This window comes from Hylobates moloch, unplaced genomic scaffold, assembly GCF_009828535.3.
Source record: "Hylobates moloch isolate HMO894 unplaced genomic scaffold, HMol_V3 SCAFFOLD_22, whole genome shotgun sequence".
In the NCBI taxonomy this organism is placed as follows: Eukaryota; Metazoa; Chordata; class Mammalia; order Primates; family Hylobatidae; genus Hylobates; species Hylobates moloch.
In genome coordinates this window covers 14,228,078-14,246,842 of record NW_026652297.1, presented here as the reverse complement: position 1 = coordinate 14,246,842, position 18,765 = coordinate 14,228,078, and the positions used below count along the sequence as shown (strand labels likewise).

Genomic DNA, 18,765 nt, shown 5'->3' with positions numbered 1-18,765 from the left:
CTCAGCCTCCCGAGTAGCTGGGAGTACAGGCGCCCGCCACCTCGCCCGGCTAATTTTTTGTATTTTTAGTAGAGACGGGGTTTCACTGTGTTAGCCAGGATGGTCTCGATCTCCTGACCTCGTGATCTGCCCGCCTCGGCCTCTCAAAGTGCTGGGATTACAGGCGTGAGCCACCGCGCCCGGCCGTCATACTCCTTTTCAAAGGTTTATAGGAAACTTACATTCTTAGTGTATAAGGTTTTTAATTTTTTTTTTTTTTTTTTTTTTCCTTTGCCGACGGAGGCTCGCTCTGTCGGCCCAGGCTGGAGTGCAGTGGCGCAATCTCGGCTCACTGCAAGCTCCGCCTCCCAGGTTCACGCCATTCTCCTGCCTCAGCCTCTCCGAGTAGCTGGGACTGCAGGCGCCTGCCACCACGCCCGGCTAATTTTTTTGTATTTGTAGTAGAGACGGGGTTTCACCATGGTCTCGATCTCCTGACCTCGTGATCCGCCCACCTCGGCCTCCCAAAGTGCTGGGATTACAAGCGTGAGCCACCGCGCCCGGCCGGTTTTTAATTTTTTAGGGGTCAGTTTTCTGTTCCCCCCCCCCACCCCCAGTTAAATATATGACTCACGCACTAATCAGTGAGCTCCATGAGGGCAGGGGTGGTGATGTCTTATTCACAGTAGTATTTCCAGTGCCTTCAACAGTGCCAGGTACATAGATGGTACGTGACAAGTTAATGGCATCTTACCATGTCTGTGCCCCACAGCTTGCCAGTGATATGGCCAGACCTGATTCGCAGCCAAGTGAGGGAGACTCTTCCGTGGCTGTGCTCTGGGAGGGACTGGGAGTGCTGGGGTGGGGACTGTGAATACCACTTCTCTCCTCAATATTTTTCCTCTTAGATTTGTTTTGTATCCTTGTTTAGGAAGAATCTGCCTTTCTTCATGACCTAACCTCATCTTGTTTCTGCCATGGAAATTTTTTATTGTCTTTAGAACACTGTTTTGGCTGGGCGCGGTGACTCACGCCTGTAATCCCAGCACTTTGGGAGGCCAAGGCGGGTGGATCACAAGGTCTGGAGTTAGAGACCATCCTAGCCAACATGGTGAAACCCTGTCTCTACTAAAAATACAAAAAATGAGCCGGGCGTGGTGGCACGTGCCTGTAGTCCCAGCTACGTGGGGGACTGAGGCAGGAGAATTGCTTGAGCCGGGGAGGCGGAGGTTGTTGCAGTGAGCCGGGGATTGCGTCACTGTCCGGGAGGCGGAAGTTACAGTGAGCCGAGATCACGCCACTGCATGACAGAGTGACACTGTCCCCACCACCCCCCAAAAAAAATTTTGTCATGTTAAAATATATATAACAAAATTTGTCTGTTTGGCCCATTTAAAGTAGTGCAACCACAGTGATTACATTCACAGTGTATGCAACCGTCACCACTGTTTCCAAACATTTTCATCACCTCAGAGACTGAACCTGTTAAACAATAACTCACTATTTATCTCAGCCTCCAGCCTTTGCTATTCTAAATCTACTTTCTCTCTCTATGAATTTGCCTATTTTAGATATTTCATATAAATGGAATCATACAGTGTTTGTCCTATTATATCAGACTTATTTCACGTAGCATAATCAGGCTTATTTCATTTAGCAAGATTCATCCATATTGTAGCATATGTTAGAACTTCATTTATTTTTATGGCTGAATAATATTATGTTGCATGTATATACCACATTTTGATTGATGGTCCATTTGTCAGTGGACACCTGGGTTATTTCCACCTTTGGGTTACTGTGAATAATGCTGGAATAAACATTGATATATAAGTATCTGTTTGAACCTCAGTTTTCACTTTTTCTGGGTATATACCCAGAAGCAAAATAACTGGGTTATGTGGTAATTCTAGGTTTAACTTTTTGGGGAAACACCATACTGTTTTCTACAGCGTCTGTACTATTTTACATTCCCACCAGCAATGTGCAAGGGTTCCAGTTTTTCCACATCCTTGCCAACACTTATTATTAATTTTTAAAAATAGTAATCCTAGTGGATGTGAAGTGAATGGAATTGTGTTTTTGATTTGCATTTCTCATCAACATTAGTCTTGGTGAGCATCCTTTCATGTGCTTATTGGCCATTTGTATATCTTCTTTGAAAAAATGTCTATTCAAGTCCTTTTTCCATTTTTTAATTTTGTGTGTTTTTTGTTGTTGAGTTGGAGTTCCTTGTATATTCTGTAAATTAAACTCTTACATATGACTTACAAGTATTTTCTTCCATTCTGTAGGTTGTCCTTGCACTCTTTTGATCATGTCTTTTGATAACACAAACTTTTTTTTTTTTTTTTTTTGAGATGGAGTCTCGCGCGCTCTCTCTCTGACTCCAGCCCGGGCTGGAGCGCAATGGTACGATCTCAGCTTATTGCAGTCTCTGCCCCCCGCCCCAGTTTCAAGCCATTCTCTCACCTCAGCCTCCCAAATAGCTGGAATTACAGGCATGTGCCACCATGCTGGGCTAATTTTTGTATTTTTAGTAGAGACGGGGTTTTGCCATGTTGGCCAGGCTGGTCTGGAACTCCTAACTTCAAGTGATCTGCAACTCCTAACTTCAAGTGATCTGCCCACCTCGGCCTCCCAAAGTGCTGGGATTACAGGTGTGAACCACTGCACCTGGCTGAAAAGTTTTTAATTTTGATTAAATCTGACTTCTGTATTTTTTCTTCTGTTGCGTGTGCTTTCGTTGTCATATATAAGAATTTAAATTCAAGGTTGTGAAGGTATGTTCCTGTTGTTTTTTTTCCTGAGAGTATTATGGTTTTAGCCCTTACATTTAGCTTTTAATTTCAAGTTAATTTTGTGTATATGAGATAGGAATGCAACTTCATTCTTTTGCATGTGGGAATCCAGTTATTCCAGCACCGTTTGTTGAAGAGATTATTCTTTCCTCATTGAACAGGTGTGGTGTGGCATACTTGTGGGAAATCAACAGGCTGTGGGTGTATGAATTTGTTTCTGTATTCTTAACACTATTCTATTGGTCTGTATGTCTATCCATATTCCAGTGTCACACTATTTTGATTACTGTAGCTTTGTATATGTTTTGAAATTGGGAAGTGTGTCTTCCAACTTTGTTGTTGTTCTTAGGATTGTTTTAGGCATTTGGGGCCCTTTTAAATTCCATATGAATTTTGGTAGTGACTTTCCCATTTCTGTAAAAAAGGCTGTTGGAATTTTGATAGGGATTGTGTTGAATCAGTAGATTACTCTGAGTAGTATTGACACCTTAACAATATTGTCTTTCAATCCATGAACACAGAATGTCTTTCCATTTTTCTTCTTTTTTTACTTCTTCCAGCTGTGTTTTGTAGTTTTCAGAGTCCAAGCCTATCATCTCTTTGGTTAAATTTATTCCTAAATGTTTTATTCTTCTAGAAGTCATGTACATGGAATTGCTTTCTCAATTTCTTTTTCGGATTGTTCATTGCTGCTGTATAGAAGCACAACTACAAAACTGATTTTTGTTGATCTTGTAACTTGCAACTTTGCTGGGTTTATTAGCTTTGTTAGCTTTTGTTTCAAAATTTATATTGCTACATTTTGTTTGATTGTTCGTCTGTGGACACAGGGTATTTCCACCTTTTAGTTGTGAATAATGCTGCTGAATATTGTGAATATTATGAACGTTGATGAATTTGTTCATTAGCCCTCTTGTGGATTTGCTGGGATTTTCTATATATAGGATCATGTTTTCTGCAAATAGAGATAGTTTTACTTCTTCCTTTCCGATTTGGATGCGTTTTATTTTTCTTGTCTAATTGCTCTGGCAAGAATTTCTTGTACGTTGTTGAATTGCAGTGGTGAAAGTGGGCATGGTTGTCTTGTTCCTCATGTTAAGGGAGGAAAACCTAATCTTTCATTATTGTATGATGTTAGCTGTGGGTTTTTCATGAATGCCCTTTATAATATGGAGGAAGTTTCCATCTATTCATGATTTTCTTTGTTTTATCATGAAAGGATGTTGGATTTTGTCAAATGCCTTTTTTGTGTCAATTGAGATGATCATGTGGTTTTTGTCCTCCCTTTTGTTAATGTGGTGTATTATGTTGATTTTCTTTTTTTTTTTTTTTTTTTTTTTTTGAGACGGAGTCTTGCTCTGTCGCCCAGGCTGGAGTGCAGTGGCGCAGTCTTGGCTCACTGCAAGCTCCGCCTCCCAGGTTCACGCCATTCTCCTGCCTCAGCCTCTCCGAGTAGCTGGGACTACAGGTGCCCGCCACCATGCCCGGCTAATTTTTTGTATTTTTAGTAGAGACGGGGTTTCACTGTGGTCTCAATCTTCTGACCTCGTGATCCGCCCGCCTCGGCCTCCCAAAGTGCTGGGATTACAAGCGTGAGCCACCGCGCCTGGCCTGTGTTGATTTTCTTATGTTGAACTGCCTTTGCATTCCTGGAATAAATCCCACTAGATCACAGTGTATAACCTCTTTAAAAAAATAGACTTATAGAACAGTTATAGGTTTGCAGCAAAATTGAATGGAAAGTACGTATAATTCCTGTACACCTTCTGCTTCCACATGCACACATGCACAGCCTCCATATGTCCAAAATCCTGCACAAGAGCAGTATATTTGAGGTTAATGGTTGTATTAATCTGTTTTCACACTGCTATAAAGACACCACCCGAGCCTGGGTATTCTATAAAGGAAAGAGGTTTAATTGACTCACAGTTCCATATGGCTGGGGAGGAGTCAGGAAACTTACAATCATGGTGGAAGGCAAAGTGGAAGCAGACCTTCTTCACATAGCAGCAGGAGAGAGAAATGAGGCAGGGGAAATGCCAGATGTTTATAAAACCATCAGTTCTCGTGAGAACTCACACACTGTCACGAGAACAGCATGAGGAAAACCACCCCCATGATCCAGTCACCTCCCTCCCTTGACACATGGTCCCTCCCTCAACACATGGGGATTACAGGTTCCTCTCTCAACACATGGGGATTACAATTTGAGATGAGATTTGGGTGGGCACACAGAGCTATCCCGTATCAATAGTATTTTGTTTTAAATTTCAAATTTTACTTGTTTATTGCCAATATATAGGAAAGTAATTGATTTTTGTATATTAGCCTTTTATCCTGCAACCTTGCTATATTATTAGTTCCAGCAGTTATTTTTTGGTCACTTCTTTCAGATTTTCTGTATGGACAATTTTGTCATCTGTGAACAAAGACAGTTTGACTTCTTCCTTCTCAATGTGTATATGTTTTGTTTTCTTGTCTTCCTGCATTAGCCAGGATTTCCAGTACAATATTGAAAGATAGTGGTGAGGGGACATTTGATCTTAGCAGGAAAACTTCTAGTTTCTTACAAGTAAGTGTGATGTTAGTTGTAGGTTTTTCATAGATGTTCTTTATAAAGTTGAAGAAGTTCCCCTCTATACCTAGTTTATTGAGAGTTTTTGTCATGAATGTGTTTTGGATTTTGTTACATCCTTTTTTTGTATTCATATGATCATGTGATTTTTCTTCTTTAGACTGTTTACAGTCTAAAGATTACATTAATTGGTTTTTGACTGTTGAACTAAACTCACATACCTGAGATAAATCCTACCTGGTTTTGATGTATAATTCTTTTTATGCCTTGTTGGATTTGATCTAATATTTTGTTGAGGATTTTTTCATATATGTTTATGAGCAATATTGAGATATAGTTTTCTTGGAATGTCTTTGGTTTTGGTATCAGAGTGATGCTGGACTCATAGAATGAGTTAGAAAATATTCTTTCTGCTTCTGTCTTCTGGAAAAGATTGTAGAGAACTAGTATTAATATCTTCCTTAAATGTATGGTAGAATTCACTAGTTGAAACCTGGGCTTTATTTGCTTTTTAAATTATGTAGGAAATAAAAAGTGGAGTTAGAAACCAAAATACTGAAATCCTAGTTTTTGTATTTGCCCATGTAGTCATCTTTACTTGAGATATTTATTTCCTAATGTAGCTTTGTGATATTGTCTAGTGTTCTTTTCTTTTAACCTGAAGGGCTTCCTTTAGCATTTTTCTGTGGAGTAGGCTGGTTGGTACTGAGGGTCTCTGCTTTTGTTTATCTGAAAATGTCTTAATTCTTAAATTTTCTCTCATTTTTGAAGGATAGTTTGCCAGATACAGAATTCTTGGTTGACACTTTTATTCTTTTAGCATTTTAAATATGTTATCCTGCTGTCTCTGGCTTTCAGAGTTTCTGCTGAGAAATCACTGGATAATCTTAATGAGGATTTCTTGTAAATGATGAATTTTTTTTTTTTTTTTTTTTTGCTGCTTTTAAGATTCTCTTTTGTCTTTCAGTAATTTGACTATAATATGTCTCAGTGTGGGTCTCTGAATGTATTCTTCTTAGAGTTAGTTGAGTTTCTTATATTTCTAGTTTCACATCTTGCATCAAACTTGGGAAGTTTTCGGACATTATTTCATCAGATTATCTCCTTGCCACGTTCTCTCAGTCTTCTCCTGCTGCTCTTATCCTGTGTATGTTCGTTCACATGTATGGTGTCCCACAGGTCCCTTAGGTTCTGCGCATTTAATTTTTTTATTTTCTCCTCTGAGTAATTTCAACTGTTTTATCTTCATATTATTCTCTGATCGTTCTTCTGCCTGCTCAAATCTCCTATTAAATCCTTGGAATGAATTTTTCATTTCATTTATTATACTTTACAGCTCCAGAATTTTTCATTATTTTCCTGATTTCCTTTAGTTCTTTGTCCATGTTTTCCTTTGCCTCTTTGAATATATTTAAGACTAGTAGTGTTTTAGGCCGGGCATAGTGGCTCCTGCCTGTAATCCCAGCACTTTGGGAGGCCAAAGTGGGCAGATCACCTGAGGTCAGGAGTTCGAGACCAACCTAGCCAATGTGGTGAAACCCTGTCCCTACTAAAAATACAAAAAATGAGCCGGACGTGGCAGAGGGTGCCTGTAGTCCCAGCTACTTATGAGGCCGAGGCAGGAGAATCACATGAACCTGGGAGGCAGAGGTTGCAGTGAGCTGAGATGGCGCCATTGCACTCCAGTCTGGGTGACAGGAAGCGGAACTCCATCTCAAAAACAAAACAAAAAAAATCCCACTAGTAGTGTTTTATAGTCTTTATCTAGTAAGTTCAGTGTCTATGCTTACTTAGGGACAGTTTCTTCATTTTACACCTTGTGATTTTTTTAATTGAAAATGGGGTATTTATACATTATAATGTGGTAATGCTGGCAGTCAAATTTTCCTCTTTTCCCAAGCTTTGTTGTTTTTTTGATATTTAATGTCATATATGTTTGTCTAGTGTCTTTTTGCAATTACTTTTCCAGAGACTGTATATTTCTTGTCATTTGTGGTCACTGAAGTCCCTGTTTCTTTTTATTGTTTCTTTCTTTCTTTTGAGACAGGGTCTTGCTCTGTTGCCTGTGCTGGTCTTGGACTCCTGTCCTTAGGAGATTCTCCCAAAGTAGCCTCCCACAGTGTTAGGATTACAGGCGTGAGCCACCATGCCCAGCCTGTTTCTTAACTTCTATATTTGACAGAAATTTTCTTGAACACCAGGAACTAAGACCAAGAAACAACAAACAAGAAAACTCCTGGTCTTGAAATTGTCTCTGTGTTGGGGCTCTCCTTTGATGCTTAGCCAAACTTGAACTAAGGTTTGAGATCAGCTCAAGCTTAAAGTTTAAGGTTTTCCCGGGTCTTTTGTTTTGTAATAGGGTTTTCATTTTCATTCAACTTATTTTCTTATTTCCCCTCTCAGATCTTTTCTGATCGTGTATCTCATCCTAGGCATACATGTGTCTTTCTGAATTCCCCCTATTCACGGGTGCTTTTGAATGCACTAATTTCCTAAAGACACTCTCTCCTTGTTTTTTTTTTCTCCCATTTGGTGGTTTCAACAATAATCTTTTGCCCAGACATCTGCAGGTTGTTCCTCTACCTTACCATGATTTAGAGAAATGCCTGCTACATTTCCAGCCTGGATAAGTTCTGAGTTAGGTGAAACAGAGGTGTTCCTTGTGTCAGTCCTTCAGGCAGCCCACAGACAGGTTAGAGCAGACTTATGCGGAAATTTGTGAATGAGGTCTGCTCTGCTTCCTCCAGAACCAGGAAGGAAATGGGACAAGTGTAATTAAAAAGCCACAAAGCTTTCATACCATTTTATTTTATTTTATTTTTTTGAGACAGAGTCTCACTCTGTCACCTAGTCTGGAGTGCAGTGGCATGATCTTGGCTCACTGCAACCTCCTTCTCCCAGGTTCAAGCAATTCTCCTGCCTCAGTCTCTGAGGTAGATGGGATTACAGGTGTGCACCACGCTCGGATAATTTTTGTATTTTTAGTAGAGACAGGGTTTTGCCATGTTGGCCAGGCTGGTCTTGAACTCCGGACCTCAGGTGATCCGCCCACCTTGGCCTCCCAAAGTGATGGGATTACAGGTGTGAGCCACCACGTCTGGCCATTTTTTTTGTTCTTTTAGAGACAGAGTGTCACTATGTTGCCCGGGCTGGTCTCAAACTCCTGGGCTTAAGCAATCCTCCCACTTTGGCCTCCTGAGTAGCTGGGACTACATTGTCTTTTTATTGTTGATTTCTAGGGCCTGGCTTGTGACTTGCCTATTTATTTCCTTCCATTTCCTTTCCTTTTTTTGGGGGGGAAGACAGAGTTTCAGTTTTGTTGCCCAGGCTGGAGTGCAGTGGCACGATCTCGGCTCACTGCAACCTCTGCCTCCTGGGTTCAAGTGATTCTCCTGCCTCAGCCTTCTGTGTAGCTGGGATTACAGGCACACACCACCATGCCCAGCTAATTCTGTATTTTTATATTTTTAGTAGAGACGGGGTTTCTCCATGTTGGTCAGGCTGGTCTCAAACTCCTGACCTCCGGTGATCTTCCTGCCTCGGCCTCCCAAAGTGCTGGGATGACAGGCATGAGCCACCACACCTGGCCTCTTTTTTTTTTTTTTTTTTTTATTTGAGATGGAGTCTTACTCTGTTGCCTAGAGCAGTAGTGCAATCTTGGCTCACTGCAACCTCTGCCTCCTGGGTTTAAGTGATTCTCCTGCCTCAAGCCTTCCGAGTAGCTGGGAGTACAGGTGCCTGCAACCACGCCTGGCTAATTTTTGTATTTTTTAGTAGAGATGAGGTTTCACCATGTTGGCCAGGCTGGTCTTGAACTCCTGACCTCAAGTGGTCCGCCTGCCCAACCTCCCAGAGTGCTGGGATTACAGGTGTGAGCCACTGTGCTGGGCCACATTTTTATTCATGAATGGATATTAAATTTTTTCAGGTGTTTTCTCTACATTTGTTGAGATGTTCATATAGTTTTTTTCCTTTATTTAATAATTTCATTGGTTTTCACATGCTGAAATCAACCTTGAATTCTTGGGATAAACCCCACTTGGACATGATGTATTACTGTTTTTTTTTGTTTGTTTGTTTGTTTTTTGTTTTTTTTTTTTTTTGAGATGGAGTCTTGCTCTGTTGCCCAGGCTGGAGTGCAGTGGCATGATTTCGGCTCACTGCAAGCTCCGCCTCCTGGGTTCACACCATTCTCCTGCCTCAGCCTCTCCGAGTAGCTGGGACTACAGGCGCCCGCCACCACGCCCGGCTAATTTTTGTGTTTTTAGTAGAGACGGGGTTTCACCTTGTCAGCCAGGATGGTCTCGATCTCTTGACCTCATGATCTGCCTGCCTCGGCCTCCCAAAGTGCCGGGATTACAGGCATGAGCCACCGCTCCCGGCCTACTGTTTTTGTATATATTGCTGGACTTGATAATGTGCCTTACTTAAAAAGTAAAAAATTTTCATTTATGTTTTTGGTCTGTATTCTTTTCTGATTATGTCCTTGTCTTGCTTTGGTATCGGGGTAATACTGGCCTCATAGAATTAAGTTGGAAACTCTTCTAGGAGGGGAGTTTTACTAGTAATTGAGCTCCTACTGTGTGCTGCTTTATAGATTCCATTTCCTTTACTCCTTAGAACTATGCTAGGAGGCAGTATCGTCCCTAGTTTGCGCTAAGGAACCTTTAGGTCAAAAGGCAAAGTAATTTCTCAAGGGCACATTGCCATCATCAGTGGAGCCAGAATCTGATTGAAAGCTCTGAGGACTCTCTAAGACCAACCCCTGAATGCTTCCTCCCACTGATGGCTCCGTGTGGCAAGGCCGGCTGTGTCTCATCTGGCGGCAGCCCTTTGGTCTGTAGTGAGTCTATAGTGAGTCTAGTTCTGGGCCTCTTTGGCCAGTGACAGACAGATGGATTCTTCATCTTCCCTGTTTCCTGGAGTTTGAGGGGTCCCTGTTATCATTCTGCAATGAAGAAACGTTGGTGCCTCCACAGAAACCAGCTCTGGATGGCTGCTGAGGACAAATCCCCATTATGGATAGAACTGGGAATTGCCTGGATGTTCAGTATGGATAATCTCTCTCTTTCTAGGATGCTTGGATATTAATTCATCTGTGAAAGGGGCTCGTTTTGTCAGATTCTGTGATGCATTCAATATTCCACTCATCACTTTTGTTGATGTCCCTGGCTTTCTACCTGGTAAGTTTTTGACAGAGTGGGGGCTAAGAGAGTTGCCTTTCCCAGTAAGGTGCCCACTTTATTTGGAGATCTTCTTGCAGAACTCCCTGAGGACTTGTGACTTCTCCATGTATTCTGGGTGTCCAGAAGATAGGGCTGTGTAAAAAATGGCCCTCTCCAGAGGTGGGAAAGACCTCACAGCTGAGAGTGGCAGGATAACCATGTGAGGACTTGTGGGTATCTAGTAACTCTTCCTCATGTCTAGGCACAGCACAGGAGTACGGGGGCATCATCCGGCATGGCGCCAAGCTTCTCTACGCATTTGCTGAGGCAACTGTACCCAAAGTCACAGTCATCACCAGGAAGGTGAGGACCTCATGTTGGCGGCCATGACCCTGCTCACTTTCCTACAGCATAGCCATGGTGGGAGGTCTGGCAGAGTTTTACCAGGGCTGGAAGGAGTACATCTTGCTCATCCTTAAAAAGATCTCTTGAGGATGTTGTTCCCAGCCCCACAGAAATGTCTGTGCTTTTTTTAACACAAGGGAACTGAAGGCAGCAGTGGGAAAAAGCTAGAAAAGATAATAAGCATTAACTTTGAAAGGGCTTACAGACCGTGGGCCTTCAGGAGCCCGGTAGGGCCATTCTTGTTCTTTGTCCCAATTTTACCTGGTTTCCTGGGATCTTTCAGGGACATGATCTGGCTGTCTCAGGCTCTAACATTTAGCATTTGGATCTGTTTTAGGCCTATGGAGGTGCCTATGATGTCATGAGCTCTAAGCACCTTTGTGGTGATACCAACTATGCCTGGCCCACCGCAGAGATTGCAGTCATGGGAGCAAAGGTGAGGGCCTCTCGCTTTTCCCTTTCTGGGTCCAAGGACTTGACTCTACCAGTGAGAGCTCAAGGCATAGCTGGGAAATGTTGGAGAGAGGCCAGGGCCCCTAGGGTGAGCCAGGACTGAGGCAAATGGGACCTAGACCTTGGCAAGTCTCCCTCCTGGGGCTCCAGAGATAGCTCTGCCTCCTGTCCTATACCCTTTCTTCAGGCCCGCGCTGGTGTCTTCATGCCAAGATAGGGGGGCGGTGGCAGGTGAAAGGAAAGTGAGAGGGGTCCAGAGTGGGTTTTGAGATTGTAAGTAAAGGGGACAAAGGGTTGAGTCAACTGAAGTCACCTTCAGAAGTATTGGACATTCTCCCAACTCTACCTCAGCTTCCAGGGAGGGCCCCAGAGCTACTCTTTTAAGCTCATAAGAAGCTAAACTGTAAGTCTGACCCTAGTGACGTTGGACAAGGTACTTCCTATTGCTTGACCTATTCCTCACTCCTTCCCTGCTTTGAAGGTAGCTATTGTGGTTAAATCAGATAACTTGCAGGTCCCCTAGAGTTGACTTATAGGTGCTCTGACTTGAAGGCCAGTCCTTCTAATTTCCGGTTCAGTCTGTCCGCCTCTGGCCACCGAATTGTATACTCAGGTCTCAGGGTACTGAAAAAGGGAAATAGCGCTTATAATTCCCCTCGATACAAGACCATGCATTTAATAATGGAAAACAGGGCTAACATCTTTGGCTCAAAGAAGTATGAGTGCAAATGGAGATGGTAGAATGGGCCCTGGGGAAAGAAGCTACTGGCTTTTGCCTGACTGCCCCTCATTGGGGCCACAGGGAAGCATCACATCCCGTCATGCAGCCCCTTGTGTCATGATGGTCAGCCCTAGGCAGTGCCTCCCTCTATGCTATGGCCTTTAGAGATGGCATTTCCCCCCAGTACACTGATTTACCAAGAGATTTGCAACCACACACAGTGATAATGAGTTGAAGGAGATCTGTCCAGGTTGGGACGACCAAAGACGTTCATGAACTCCTCTAATCACAGGGCGCTGTGGAGATCATCTTCAAAGGGCATGAGAATGTGGAAGCTGCTCAGGCAGAGTACATCGAGAAGTTTGCCAACCCTTTCCCTGCAGCAGTGCGAGGTAGGGGACTGTGTTGAAGAGGGCAGCTTTGTTTGTTTGGTCACTTGCTCATTCTTTCTCTACAGAAATTGTCACATAACTGCTTTTTTGCCTTTGCAGTCTAATCTGTTGACAAGTGAGGGTTGGGACTGTCCCTGGGCAGTCATCACTTAGGACTAAGGACAGTGGGCAGGCTGCTTTGGTAACCACAATTAAAACAACATTGCCGAAGTGTGTTAAATTTCTAGGTGTTGTTCCAGTTGTCTAGTGCTGTGCAGAAATTCACGCTATAACTCAGCAGCTTAAACCAACCACCATTTCCATCCGTGTGTATGGTTCTGTGGGGTCCACAATTTGGTCTGGGCCCAGCCGAGTGGTTCTTGTGCTGGTCTTGCCTGGGATCACCCACACAGGTATAGCCATTCTGTGGCTTGACTGGAGCTTGACAGTCCAAAATGGCGTCACTTACTTGGTAGTTGCTGTTCGCTAGACTCGCTCCCCACGTGGCCTCTCACCCTTGAGGAGGCTAGTCCAGGCTTCCTTACATGGTGTCCCGAGAGTAGCAAGGGGGCAGAGGGAAACAGGCCTAGATTTGGAAGTTGCACAGTGTCATTTTTGCCACATTTTATAGGCCAAGGAAACTCACAAGGTTAAGCGAAGGAATACAAATCCACCTCTTGAAGAGAGAAGTGGTAAAGTCACGTTGCAGGACTTGTGTACAGGGATGAATTGTTATAGCCATTTTTGAAAACCTAGATGTATTTTCTTTATTTCCTATTGAATTCATTGTGGCAGGATAGAGGCACTGGAGCAAGCAGGGTTAGGGAGGGTGTCAAATTTTCCTTTTCTTGCCAAATGCTCCTAGGCCAGAAGCTGGGGAGCTGTCAGAACAGGCCAGCTCCTGGGATACAAGGGGGGATTCACAGGGCCTACCCTCTGTGTATCAGGTTGGGCACTTCTTATCTGCTGGCCCCAGGGATGTTGCCCAGGCTGAGCAGAAGGTTGAGGGGTGGCATCATCTCGGGATGCAGATGATCCACTCCCTTTTCTGTGCTTCACCAGGGTTTGTGGATGACATCATCCAACCTTCTTCCACACGTGCCCGAATCTGCTGTGACCTGGATGTCTTGGCCAGCAAGAAGGTACAACGTCCTTGGAGAAAACATGCAAATATTCCATTGTAAACAAATCAAAGGAAAAGGAACCAAGAACTGAATTACTGTCTGCCCATTCACATCCCATTCCTGCCTTTTGCAATCATGAAACCTGGGAATCCAAATACTTGGATAACTTAGAATAACTAAGTTTATTAAATTCTAGAAAGATCTCTTTTGTGCCTTACTATAAAATTATTTACATTTTAAGTTGTATTTTTTGAGCATAAATTCAATTTTTTTAGGTGGAAATCTGAAAAATCAATAGAATTAGAAAGAAAAATAGTACACAGTGTTATCACCTAGAGCTGATTTTTATTTCTCACCTCTGGGTATTGTTCTTTTTCTCTCAAGAATTAGTTTTTTATCCATAGGTGAGATATATAATAAGCTTTTAAGGCAAAGTATTTCTTCGGCTTAAGCTTCCTTATTTTAAAAATAGGGATAATATAATACGCCCTGTCTGTCTCCTAATTCCCCCATGAATTGAGGATTCAATGTGATGTTTGCAATTGTGGTATACGTGTTTAGCCGTACAGATGCTCAGTAAGGCATAGCACCCTATGTTGACTCAGGTTATTTCCAGAAATGTGTTCTTAAAATTAAAAAAAAAACTTTTTAATTGCAAAAATTTTCAAGCTGATAGAAATGTTGCAAGAATTGTATTGTATCCACTTCACCTAGATTCTCCAGTTGGTAACATTTTCTCCATTTGCTTTATTTCTTCCATACGTAGATATATCTAATAATATATAATATGCATATAAGATATATCTAATTATATAATTATATTAATATAATTAATGTATAATTATCTCTAACATTAGAGATAATTATATATTTATATTATGTATATATTATGTATTTATATATTATATAATTATATAATTGTATAACATATACAATATAATTAATTGACCCCTTTGAAAGTCAGTTGCAGATTCATGACCCTGTGTTCCCAGAAACTTGTATCTCCTAGGAACAAGGTCCTTTGTCTTACATGGTCTGTCGTTCGTGACGTTGACATTTTTGAGGAAAGCTTACTTGCTGGTTATTTGGTAGAGTGTCCTTCAGTTTGGGGTGTCTGTTTCCTGAGGTTTAGATTCAGATAAGACTAACACATATTCCTTTCAGTGCGTCACATTAGTAAGCATATTGTGTCAGTTTTTCCTGCTGTTGGTAACTGATTCTGATCACATGGTTAAGGTCGCGGCTGCAAAGGTTTTTCCATGGTAGTTACCATTTTCTCTTTGTAACTGATAACTAATTTGTGGGGTATTATTTAATCTTGTCTGTCAATAAACTTTCACCTGGGCCAGGCGCGGTGGCTCATGCCCATAATCCCAGCACTTTGGGAGGCTGAAGCAGGCAGATCACCTTAGGTCAGGAGTTTGAGACCATCCTGGCCAACATGGTGAAACCCCATATCTACTAAAAATACAAAAATTAGCCGGATATGGAGGTACGCGCCCAGCTACTCAGGAGGCTGAGGCAGGAGAATCGCTTGAGCCTGGGAGGCGGAGGTTGCAGTGAGCTGAGATCACACCACTGCGCTCCAGCCTGGGTGACAAAGCTAGATTCTGTCTCAAAAAATTAAATAAATAAACTTTCACCCAATAATTTTAGTATTCATTGATGATTCTTGCCTCAATCAGTGATTCTGCATTGATTATAAAATGTTGAGTTTCTAACTCTCTCATATTTATTAGTTGGAACTCTAGGTAAGGAAGAGAGCTTTCTTTTCTCCTGTTTTTGTTTTCTTAATATCATTTTGGACTTTATTTATTTTATTTATTTGTTTTTTTGAGGAGTCTCACTCTATCGCCAGGCTGGAGTGCAGTGGCTCAATCTCGACTCACTGCAACCTCTGCCTCCCAGGTTCAAGCGATTCTCCTGCCTCAGCCTCCCTAGTAGCTGGGACTACAGGCATGTGCCACCATGCCCAGCTAATTTTTGTATTTTTAGTAGAGACGGGGTTTCACCATATTGGCCAGGATGGTCTCGATCTCTTGATTTCATGATCTGCCCACCTCAGCCTCCCAAAGTGCTGGGATTACAGGTGTGAGCCACTGCGCCTTGCCTGGACTTGATTTTTTTTTTAAATTTAATGTTATTCATTTTGATGCTTAAAATCACCCGATTTGGTTAGTGGGAGCTCCTTCAAGCTGGCTCCCCAGGTCCTTTTAATATATCCCACTGAATTTTTTAGTATTTCCTTATTTTCTGACAAGATAATGCTCTAGGCTTATCTTATATTTTCCTTGCCCAGCCTGGGAATCAGCAGTTTCTCCAAGAAGTTTCTTTAATAGGTATGTAGTAGTAGTATATAGTAGTTCCTTAGTTTCTTTTAGTAGGTATGTCATTTAGAAGCTAAAATTGGCACTAGGTATTCACATCGATACTGCAGTATCATTGCTTTGAGGCATTTCAGCAGACAGAACTAGGAAAATTTATGCAAATAAGTGTGTGTATATGTGGGACACATGTATATATGAATACATATTTGTCGTACTTTTAAATCATGAGTTCATACTGAAACTTTTAATCCAGCACCATGGGTGCTTCTTTGCCTTCTCCCGTTCTGTATTGTCTCTCTTACCACAGCAGTAATAACCCTGGCTCCCATTATTCTCAATATATTTCACTCATTTGCTCAGTGCTACCATAAATACAAGTTTCAGAATCACTGCAGCTCTATCAACAATAAACCTTCTAAAGTTGAAGACTTCTTTGTAGTTCATTTTGTCTTTAAACTGAAGATACATGGTTAAGTTACCTGAATTAGTAACTGAGTGGTTATCAATATGAATTAGTCCTTTTTGTTTGTAAACCACTTTAAAGCCTTTCCTCCTACACTGTTGACTTGATTTTACTAAGTTAAAACATTAATAGTTTTACCAGAACTGGAGATTAAGTTTGAGCAGAAGGGCCAACCATGGAGTGCTGATCCAAGATGCCCCCCCACCCCAGGCATCCTCTCTGGTGAAAACCCAGGGCCCTCCCACTACTGATGGCTTTCCCTTGGCTCCAGAGATCTGTAAGCACTGCTTGGACAGTGAATCATTATTTCAAGGTCAACTTAATGTGTGACTGTTTATTCTCTACTTTTCCCATTTCAAAAATATTTTCCCCTACACCCCATTCCCAGTAGCCCTTAAGAGTCATTTTTTTTTTTTTTTCTTAAAGCATCTTTCCACTCTCCTTCAGTCACCAATCCTAGTTGGGCTCAGAGGACTTTTGCAGCAGTCTCTTCACTGATCTCTGTGGCCTCCCACTAAGCTGGAAATCCTGTTCTCAGCTACCATACTAACTCCGGATCCAGATTTTGTTGCATTCCTCTGCTCCAGCGCTACTTCCAGAGCTCCCTGTTCTCCAGAGTCCTTAACCCACGTAGGTGGTCCTGGACAGTCTGTCCCTCCCTTGCTTGCCTAGTGAGTTTTCTGAGCCCACAGTTCTTGTTTTTGTGATCTCTGCTATGGTCCATACAAGAGGACATACAAGCTCTTTCTTTTCTTTTTGGAGGTAAGAGTCGAAGAAGTGTTTCACCAGGTTGTGCAATCTGGATACCGAGATGGTAGAGGGGCTGTAAGATGGTAGAGGAACCAGCTCAGGAGAGCAGCTGGGCTAGCAGCTTTACAGAAGCCTTGGATGGTGGGGAAACTCTCGTACAGAAACCCAGCTGGTCAAAGAAACTCAAAGCCGCAAGACCTTGGAAGCTTTGTCAAGTGGACCAGCCTCCATGGACCACGGAATACCTCGAGAGTAATGACAGTTGGTGTGTTCTCTTGGCTGTTGTGTGGGAATGCCTTTCCCAGCTGGTGCCCTCACCTTAAAGGGAAAAAGAAAATACACTGAATTGTGTAAATGGGAAATACTTGGGTCCACTGAGCTGATAGCTGACAAGTGTCTGTCTTTAAACTGAGAGCAGGTAATATGGTGAGCTGTGGTGTAGGAAGCACTGCTAGGGTCTTGCTGGTCCTGCCCCTGCCTTGTGTTAAGCCAGTTCCTCCTGAACTACACAGCTAACAAGTGGTGAAGCTGGGATTTGAACTCAGATGGGTTTGACCCCAGCCAAGCCTGTGTTCTGATCATTTCAAAGTACTGCCACTCAGCTGATGAGGAAGGTGAGATGGACTTCGAAGGGTTGGCCTAAGAGTAAGGGTGAGGGAGGTTGGTGGTCTGTTCCCCTGGGCTTGTGTCTCAACCCAGAAAGCTACTACATTTAGACAGCTTTCCTGTCTCCTCCATGAATCTCTTGCAAAGCAGTGCCAACAGATGGCCAGTCATCTTTTTGAGTTGCTAGAGTAATGGGGAGCATATCCACAACACACCGCTCTAATGCTTGTTAGAAAGTGCTTTTGTTGCAAAGTTCTTCTAGCTTCTTTTTTTGACCCTGCCTTGGTCTCCCCAGCCCAACTTTGTGCCTCTGATTGCACTGATACTTTGTCCTGGTGCTGGTGCTTAAGATGTGGTCTGCTCAGCCAAAGAAGTCTGTGAAGGATACTCACCCACATGTGGAGTTGATGAATCAGCCCTCTTCACCTATTCAACAGATGTGACTGTTTTGTCTTTCTGGTTACAAATGATTTCTGGAGAGCTATGGCTTTACCTTTTTAGAACTATTGGTTCTCATACTCTGTGCACCTCTGATGTCAGCATGGGATTTCTACAATTCCAAGCAGGAGTTGCAGCCACTTGATAGGCAGCGCCTCAGTCTGGGGCCTCTGTGGAATCCAGCTGGCATATTCCAGCCAATGTGGCAGCCTCCATAGTTAAGTTTTGACCATGTCCCTACTGTCCTGGGTGGTGAAAATACCCCCTTTATGTGTCCTTGGGAGCAGAAAGATGCTCTTCAAAAAGTGGTGCCTGATGGTGATCTCCACAGAACGAGACACTCAGAAGGGCAGGGATAGAATCTTACCTGAGCTTGGTCTAGTATGAAAAGCCTAAGGCTGGGTGCGGTGGCCCATGCCTGTAATCCCAGCACTTTGGGAGGCCAAGCAGGCGGATTGCTTGAGCTCAGGAGTTCATAACCAGCCTGGCCAACATGGTGAAAGCCTGTCTCTACTAAAAATACAAAACTTAGCTGGGCGTGGTTGTGGGTGCCTGTAATTCCAGCTACTTGAGAGCCTGAGGTAGGA

The 18,765-nt window shown here is 42.7% G+C and overlaps 1 protein-coding gene across 3 annotated transcripts in view; it reads left to right on the top strand.

The window, feature by feature from the left end:
* Positions 1 to 13,797, top strand: part of PCCB (propionyl-CoA carboxylase subunit beta) — an 80,236-nt gene extending 66,439 nt beyond the window's left edge. For all 3 annotated transcript variants that reach the window (XM_032143862.2, XM_032143866.2, XM_032143863.2), the window contains 5 exons: positions 10,431 to 10,538; positions 10,783 to 10,883; positions 11,263 to 11,361; positions 12,392 to 12,491; positions 13,533 to 13,797. In XM_032143862.2, coding sequence (XP_031999753.1) covers positions 10,431 to 10,538; positions 10,783 to 10,883; positions 11,263 to 11,361; positions 12,392 to 12,491; positions 13,533 to 13,654 — 530 coding nt within the window. In that variant the 3' untranslated portion in view covers positions 13,655 to 13,797. The remainder of the gene's footprint in view (positions 1 to 10,430; positions 10,539 to 10,782; positions 10,884 to 11,262; positions 11,362 to 12,391; positions 12,492 to 13,532) is intronic.
* The last annotated feature ends 4,968 nt before the right edge of the window (positions 13,798 to 18,765 follow it).